Below are 9,413 nucleotides of genomic sequence, written 5' to 3'. Positions count from 1 at the left end.
GACGAACGTATCCGTTAGGGCAGTGCAGCGAAATTCGCCATTGATAGGCTATGGCAGCGGTCGACCGACGCGAGTGCCTTTGCTGACAGGCCAACATCGCATGCAGCTCCTCTCCTGGGCTCGTGAACATATCGATTCGACCCTAGGCGACTGAAAAATCGTGGCCTGGTCAGATGATTCTGGATTTTCTTTGGTGGATGGTTCGGATCGACTGTTGCTCAGACTCCATGATGCCATCGATCCAAGTTGTCAACAATGCTCTGTGCAAGCCTGTAGCGGCTGCATAATCATGTGGGCTGTGTGTACTTGGAATGGACTGGAAATGGTTTTGTTCAGCTACTTGTAGACCATTTGAAGGCATTCATGGAATTCGTGTTCCCAAACAACGACGCAATTTTTATGGATGACGCTGACCCATGTCACGGGGCCGTAGTTGTTCGCGGTTGGTTTGAAGAACATTCTGGACAATTCGAGAGAATGATTTGGCCACCCAGATGGCGCCACTTGAATCTCATCGAACATTTATGAGACACAATCGAGGTATCAGTTCGTGCACAAAATCCTGCTTCGGCTACACTTTCGCAGTTACGGGCGGCTAAAAAAGCACCACGGCTCAGTATCTCTCCAGGGGACTCAATAACGACTTGTAGAGTCCATGCCACGTCGAGTTGCAGCAACACGCCCGTCAAAAGTACACTACTGGCCATTAAAATTGCTACACCAAGAAGAAATGCAGTTGGTAAACGGGTATTCAAAAATGGTTCAAATGGCTCTGAGCACTATGGGACTTAACTTCTAAGGTCATCAGTCCCCTAGAACTTAGAACTACTTAAACCTAACTAAAGTAAGGACATCACACACATCCATGCCCGGGGCAGGGTTCGAACCTGCGACCGTAGCGGCCGCGCGATTCCAGACTGTAGCGCCTTTAACCGCTTGGCCACCACGGCCGGCGGGTATTCATTGGAGAAATATATTATACTAGAACTGACATGTGATTACATTTTCACGCAGTTTGGGTGGATACATCCCGAGAAATCAGTACCCAGAACAACCACCTCTGACCGTAATAACGGCCTTGATACGCCTGGGCATTGAGTCAAACAGAGCTTGGATAGCGTGTACAGGTACAGCTGCCCGTGCAGCTTCAACACGATACCACAATTCATCAAGAATAGTGACTGGCGTATTGTGGCGATCCATTTGCTCGACCACCATTGACCAGACATTTTCATTTGGTGAGAGATCTGCAGAATGTGCTGGCCAGGCCAGCAGTCGAACATTTTCTGTATCCAGAAAGACCCGTACAGGACCTGCAACATGCGGTCGTGCATTATCCTGCTGAAATGTAGGGTTTAGCAGCGATCGAATGAACGGTAGAGCCACGGGTCGTAACACGTCTAAAATGTAGCGTCCACTGTTCAAAGTGCCCTCAATGGGAACAAGAGGTGACCGAGACGTGTAACCAGTGGCATCCCATACCATCACGCCGGATGATACGCCAGTATGGCGATGACGAATAGACGCTTCCAATGTGCGTTCGCCGCGATGTCGCCAAACACGAATGTGACCATCATGATGCTGTAAACAGAACCTCGATTCATCCGAAAAAATGACGTTTTGCCATTCGTGCACCCAAGTTTGTCGTTGGGTACAGCATCAAGGCGCTCCTGTCTCTGATACAGCGTCAAGGGTAACCGCAGCCATGGTCTCCGAGCTGATAGTCCTTGCTGCTGCAAACTGTTCGGGCAGATGGTTGTTGTCTTGCAAACGTCCCCATCTGTTGACTCAGGGTTCGAGACGTGGCTGCACGATCCGTTACAGCCATGCGGATAAGATGCCTGTCATCTCGACTGCTAGTGATACGAGGCCGCCGTGATCCAGCACGGCGTTCCGTGTTACCCTCCTGAACCCACCGAAACCATATTCTGCTAACAGTCATTGGATCTCGACCAACGCGAGCAGCAATGTCGCGATACGATAAACCGCAATCGCGATAGGCTACAATCCGACCTTTAACAGTCGGAAACGTGATGGTACGCATTTCTCCTCCTTACACGAGGCATCACAACAACGTTTCACCAGGCAACGCCGGTCAACTGCTGTTTGTGTATGAGGATCTGTTAGAAACTTTCCTCATGTCAGCACGTTGTAGGTGTCGCCACCGGCGCCAACCTTGTGTGAATGCTCAGAAAAGCTAATCATTTGCATATCACAGCATCTTCTTCCTGTCGGTTAAATTTCGCGTCTGTAGCACGTCATCTTCGTGGTGTAGCAATTTTAATGGCTAGTAGTGTAGTTCCGACCCCACATTAGGGGTATACCATGACTTTTATCGCCTCAGCGTAGTTTTAGCTATGTCAGTTCAATTTAAACTGTTGACATACAAAGGGTTAATAGATTAATTTTTCAGTGGGAATAATGTGTGTTCGTAAAATTAATTTTGTTTTGGTTCATATGGATATACAAGCGGAGGAGCGGGCGCTAAGGTGGTAGTTAGCAATTAGTTACTTGCTGCGCCTTCTGCTGTTAACGGCCAGGCCATTTTGTTCCTGGCACCACGGTCATCGCTTCACAGGACTTGTATCGTATATCTACCTGTCCTGTACCGTTCGCAGGGAGAAAGCATCGTTACTCAGCTAATCTCGCGGAGGAAACTGCCCCCGCTACAGTAGTGCAGAGAGCCTCGCTGTTTTCTGCGCCCCGCGGACAAGTCGATAAAAGCGCCAATGTCGCCGGCGCCTTTTTTTACTGTTCCTCCGGGGTCCGCGCTCGCGGCCGCCGGCGGTCGGGGAGGCTACCTCGGCGGCGTCCGTCCGTCTCTGCAGGCTCCCCACCACCACCACGAGGCCGCGGCGGTATAAAGGGGACCGCCGACGGGCGCCGTCTCACAGACAAGACCACCAGCAGCAGCAGCCGCAGCCGTCCGGAGACCACACGGGACGCCATGGCAACCACGGTGAGTCCGTCTGCGACTCTCTCCACCACTGACAGCTCCACTGCCGCGTCTCCAGCTCTTCGTCCTTTTAGTCACTACTAGCTCCGAAGCTGACCGAGGTTTTTGGGGGTTTTCCCCTGGTCATCAGGCGAATGCCACAGCTACATGTTCCCCCTCCCCCCATCCCCCACCACCAGCTATTCCCAGCTGGTAAATTGCTGTGCATATTGGGATATTTGGCTCTAAAGATCAGATGTCTACAATATCTACTAGGGGCATCCAATAAGTAATGATGTAGTTAGAATCTTTTATTTAGCTGGCAGAATTGGCGCTCGCTGTATTGCAGTAGTTCGAGTAACGAAGATTTTTATGAGGTAAGTGATTGATGAAAGGTATAGGATATTGTTAGTCAGGGCCATTCTTTTGTAGGGATTTTTTGAGATTGCGTTGCGCTAAAAATACTGTGTGTTAGTTTAGTGTTGATCAGAATAAGTAAAGAGCGAAATGTCTGAGTACGTTCAGTTCTGCTCAGCTGTTTGAAAATCAAATAACGTAAGGGGTTTACCAGCACAGTAATTCAATAGTTTCTCTAAGGGGACGTTTCAATGAAACTCATTTTTTTTCTGAAAGGAGGTTGGGATTCTTCAGGAGTCCAACATTTTTTTGAATCATCAGCCTTCTGACCAGTTTTATGTGGCCCACCACGAATTCCTCTTCTCTGCCAACCTCTTCATCTTACAGTGACACTTGCAACCTATGTCCTCAATTATTTGCTGGATGCATTCAAATCTCTGTCTTATTCTTCAGTTTTTGCCTTCTACAGCTCCTTCTAGTACCATGGAGGTTATTCCTTGATGTCTTAACAGATGTCCTACCATTATGTGCCTTCTTCTTCTCAGTGTTAACCACACATTGCTTTCCTCGCCTATTCTCTGTAGAAAATTTGGAAATTTGTGGTAAGCTCCATGGGACCAAACTGCTGTGGTCATCGGTCCCTAGGCTTAAATACTACTTAATCTAACTTACTATCCTGTCCCTTCTTTTTGTCAGTGTTAATCACACATTGCTTTCCTCGCCGGTTCTCTGTAGAAAATTAGGAAATTTGTGCTAAGTTCTATGGGTCCAAACAGGTGAGGTCATCGGTCCCTAAGCTTACACACTACTTAATCTAACTTAAACTAACTTAAACTAAGGACAACATACACACTCATGCCCAAGAGAGGACTCGAACCTCCGACGGGGGCAGGCGCACGAACCGTGGCAAGGCGCCCACGGCTACCCCGGTCTGCTCTCTGTAGAACTTCCTCATTCCTTACCTTATCGCTTCACCTGATTTCCAACATTCTTCTGTAGCAGCACACGTCAATTGCTTCTATTCTCTTCTGTTCCGGTTTCCCCACAGTCCATTTCTCACTACCATACAATGCTGTGCTCCAAACGTACATTCTCAGAAATTTCTTCCTCAAATCAAGGCCCATGATTGATACCAGAATGCCCTTTTCTCCAGTGCTAGTCTGATTTTTATGTCCTCCCTACTTCCCTCGATCACGAGGTATTTTGCTGCCTAAACAGCAGTTTTTCTTAACTGCATTCACTTCGTGTTCAACGATTTTCATCTTAAGTTTCTCACTGTTCTCATTTCTGCTACTTCTCATTACTTTCGTCTTTCTTCGATTTACTGTCAGTCCGTATTCTGTACTCATTAGGTTTTCATTCCACTGAACACATCCTGTAATTCTTCTTCACTTTCATTGAGGATAGCAATTTCATCATTGAATCTTAACGCCGATATCCTTTTACCTTGAATTCTAATCCTGCACTTGAACCTCTCTTTTGTTTCTGTTATTGCTTTCTCAACGTATACAAGCAACAGCAGGGGCGAAACACTACATACCTGTCTTATACCCTTCTTAATCCAAGTATTTCGTTCTTGGTCTTCCAGTCCTATTCTTCCATATTATATATAACCCATCTTTCGCTACAGCTTACCCCTATCTTTCACAGAATTTTGATCGTCTTGCACCATGTTACACTATCGAACGCTTTTCATATGTCGACAAAGCCTACGACCTATCTTGATTTTGCTCCAGTCTTCAGCCATTATCATCTGGAACGTCAGAACTGCTCCTCTGGTACCTTCACTTTTCGTAAACGAAAAGCGATCGTCGTCTTACATATCCTCAGTTTTATTTTCCATTCTTCAGTGTATCATTCTTGTCAGCAAGTTGTATGCATGAGATGGCAGATCGGTGTACACATTACTAATTTATAGTCCACGACGCGTTTTTGTGTCTGTATGTGAAGGCAAATCTCAGGAACTACTGTAGTGATTTTGGTATGGATTTCACTACTAGGTGAGACTAATTCGCGAGGAAGGTTTCTGTATCGTTGGCGTATAGGTCGAACCGTATTCAGGCTTGAACTTCGTAAACAGCTGGCGTTACCAGTCCTGGTGTTCTGGTAGGGTATATAAGGGGCGCGAACAGCGTCAGAAGCTGAGTGATCACTGTGTAGGACCCCGAGAATCGTGTACTCGTGTGAGACAGCGTTATCAGCATATGACAAAATTTGAAAGGAGCCTCGTTGTAGGGCCCATTATGGCTGGCTGGTCGAATCGTCCAGTACCCAGATGTGAGGGACATTTTGACGTGACAGTGGCCTGATGTTGGAGAGTGTGGAAACGTGAGGGCTCCAATCGACCATATCTGACCGCCCCAACGGAGGATCGCTGGTGCACCAAGCATATCGTAACCCCTTCACACCTTCGCCTACTATTCGAGAACAAGCAATGGACCCGCTGGATCATTCTTTGTCCTCTCCGCACCGTCGGTCAAAAACTGGCAACAGCCCGACTTGGATATTACCGCCCCATATGTAGGGTGCTGTTGGCACCACAACACAAATGGACGGGTTTGGTGTGGTGGAGTGATCGGGAAGTATAGAACGCTGATGAATGGTATCGCACTGTGCTCGGCGATGAATAGCGGACGTGCCTTACTCCCAAAGATCATCTTCGGCAGTATGGCGGCGGTCTGGGGAGAGGTCTCGTTCTTCTAACGTTTTGGAGAGACACAGAAGTGATATTCCAGGCTTCGTGGTGTGTACAGCCATCTGCTAATGTCAGAGCTGGTCGTGATTGATGAAACTCTGATGGCATAACTGTATGTCACGGACATCCTGGCTTCACACGTATTACCTCGTATGCGACAGTATCGTGTCGCTATTTCTCACTGACGTGACAAAAGTCGCGGGACAACAATATGCACATATACAGATGACGGTAATATCGCGTACACAAGACATGAATGGGCAGTGCATTGGTACAACTGTCATTTGTAGTCAATAGGTTCTTGTAAAAACGTTTCCGGGCTGATTATGGCTGCACGACGGCAATTAATAGACTCTGATCGCATGGGACATTCCATTTTGGAAATGGTTCGGGAATTCTATATGCCGCGATCCACTGTGTCAGGAGTGATTCCGAGAACACTAAATTTCAGGAATTACCTCTCACCACGGACAGTGCAGTGGCTGATGGTCTTCACTTAACTACGGAGAGCAGCGGCGTTTGCTTGCAGTTGTTTGTGCTGAGAGACAAGCAACTCCCCGTGAAGTAATTGCAGAAATTGAAACATCCCCTTACAAAAATTTATGAATTACTGTGCTGATAAACCTCTTACATTATTTGACTTTCAAATAGCTGAGCAGAACTGAACCTACTCAGACGTTTCGCTCTTTACCTATTCTGATCAACACTAAACCGACAGACAATATTTTTAACGCAACGCTATCTAACTTTCAATAATCTCTACAAAAGAATGGCCCTGACTAACAATAACCTATACCTTTCATGAATCACTTACCTCACAAAAATCTTCGCTACTCGGACTAGTGCAATACAGCGAGCACCAATACTGACAGCTAAATAAAAGATTCAAACTACTGAAGGCACTAACTACTGATAGGCATAGTTAGCAAATCAAAAATTTTGATAGAGAACAAACAATGTATATATATATAAACAAAGATGATGAGACTTACCAAACAAAAGCGCTGGCAGGTCGATAGACACACAAACAAACATACACACAAAATTCTAGCTTTCGCAACCAACGGCTGCTTCGTCAGGAAAGAGGGAAGGTCAGGGAAAGACGAAAGGATGTTGGTTTTAAGGGAGAGGGTAAGGAGTCATTCCAATCCCGGGAGCGGAAAGACTTACCTTAGGGTGAAAAAAGGACAGGTATACACTCGCACACACACACATATCCATCCACACATATACCACGTATACCTTCCCTCTTTCCTGACGAAGCAGCCGTTGGTTGCGAAAGCTAGAATTTTGTGTGTCTGTCTGTGTGTCTATCGACCTGCCAGCGCTTTTGTTTGGTAAGTCTCATCATCTTTGTTTTTAGATATATTTTTCCTACGTGGAATGTTTCCCTTATATATATATATATATATATCAGTTCATGACATCCAGTCTTACAAATTTACTCTTTCTCGCGGACACACGTCCAGATCATCCGCTCTTAAAATTCTGCCATCTCTCTCCCCACATCCACCACTGCTGGCGGCTCACCTCCAACTGCGCAACGCTTCGCGCTCAGTGTTGCCAACTATAAAAAACCCGAGTCGCTAGATTCAATATCAAAAGTCGCTAGAAAGTCGCTAAAACTGAGTTTACTAGGGGTGTACTGAAAATTTCGTGCTGTGAATGGTGCAATAAACCAGTGGGGGTGAGGGGGGGGGGTTCAATGAAATATTAATAAAAATTGTCTCATACCTAATTGCTATATTGTCTTAATTAAATGACGCATCGCTTGCAACAACATACTTATAAAATACACTAACGTTTAATTAAACATGTTATCATAATTGACGCAACACATAAATTGTTGTTTCAATCACAGTAGTCAAATATACTAGAAATATACAACTATATTTGTAACAAAAGAAAGCAAGAATTCAAATTAGGTTACAAAATATATACATACCGGTATGTGAGCTATTCATCGTCGTCACTCAGAAGATCGAATAACTCTTCTGTTTCATGCTCTGACAGAACTGTAGTTGGTATTCACTGAGGCGTGCGAAACTGCAAGCTGAAGAGAGTGACAAATGCAACGGATCACTACCAGATGCTTCAAACCATATTGTCTCTTGAGATGTTCGTAAAGCCCATTGTTTATTCCAACTATTGCAGAAGCATTATCTGTGCCAATTCCTACCATATTAGCGATTGGAAGTTTGCGATCTTTCAAAGAATTCACAAGAACAGCAGCCAGATTTCTTGCGTCTGCAGTTTCTACTACAGCGAGTTTGATAAATGCTGATCTAATGGTTTGGTTGTTTACACTATAGTACCGTACAACTATACCTAGCATTTTAGATATTGATACATCTGTGGATTCATCTATTAGTACACTGTATTTTTGGTCACTTATATCTTCAACCAATTATTGTGTAAAATATAGAGCCAAAACTTCTGTTATAATGTTAGTGCACTTTGTATGATGTAATTACATGTTTTATCACCGTAAAACACCTTCTTGCACAGTATTGCTAAATGATCTACAGCTAAAATAGAACAATATTCAGCAATAAATAAAGAAAGGGCAGCTTCCTCTCTGCTTGCTATTCTAACTGTAGTTTTCGGAACAATTTTCACAGGTAAGGTGGTTTGTGTTTTTTTTAATCAATTTTTTGTTTATGGTTAATAGTTTTCGAATGCTTTCTAATATCATACAATTTAGCATAAAACTCTGTTGCACATACTTGACATCTTGCCTTGGATAAGTCTCCAGCGACTGGTTTCAGCCACCCATTGAATTCAGGTTCTGCTTCCCACACATCCCGATATTTATGAGCGTACTGCTTCTTCTTCTGCGGTAAATCCATTATGTAAGCCACCACAACATGAGTTTCGCCAATTTATAATTACTGAAAATACATTCAAATTGAGGCGAACTAGAGGTCATGAAACAATCTACTCACTCGGTAACTCGATATCAGTCCTACTGTTCATTGTTTAAAACGTAATAATGTCTGATATACCCCTACCGAATTGTCCTTGCATTACCACTGTGCATGTGTTAATAATTTGACTGCGAGTTAACATCTCCAAAAATTAGAGATTGCTGGACAGAAATGTATTTTATTATACTTAATATTATGTATGTTTTTTGTCAATTCGAAAAATAAAGGTAGTTCAAAAGTTGAAGAATTATAGATCGATACGCTATCGATGATAGCAGGCTAGTGGGTAATGAATAATGAATTGTTCTATAGTCAAGGTTTTCTTACTCTGTAGGCAATTCTGACATTCAGGTTTACTAAATGCTGAACAGTGCTACATGATCCGCTAAGAACTTAATTTAACTTAGTAAATCTAGAACAAAGTCAGTGTAGTACCCATTCTATAGTTAAAATCTTAGTTTTGTTACTGAAAATACTGGACCAAAATAGTTTTCATTTG

At 44.3% G+C, this 9,413-nt stretch overlaps 1 protein-coding gene across 1 annotated transcript in view; it reads left to right on the top strand.

Annotated features, from left to right (window-relative positions):
- Positions 1 to 2,729: 2,729 nt before the first annotated feature.
- Positions 2,730 to 9,413, top strand: part of LOC126106718 (uncharacterized) — an 87,855-nt gene continuing 81,171 nt past the window's right edge. The window contains exon 1 of the mRNA XM_049913098.1: positions 2,730 to 2,858. Within this exon, the coding sequence (XP_049769055.1) occupies positions 2,730 to 2,858 (129 nt within the window). The remainder of the gene's footprint in view (positions 2,859 to 9,413) is intronic.

The sequence above is a fragment of the Schistocerca cancellata genome, chromosome 10, assembly GCF_023864275.1.
Source record: "Schistocerca cancellata isolate TAMUIC-IGC-003103 chromosome 10, iqSchCanc2.1, whole genome shotgun sequence".
Lineage (NCBI taxonomy): Eukaryota > Metazoa > Arthropoda > Insecta > Orthoptera > Acrididae > Schistocerca > Schistocerca cancellata.
The sequence above is the reverse complement of the archived record's forward strand: the minus strand, read 5'-3'. Positions and strand labels throughout refer to the sequence as shown.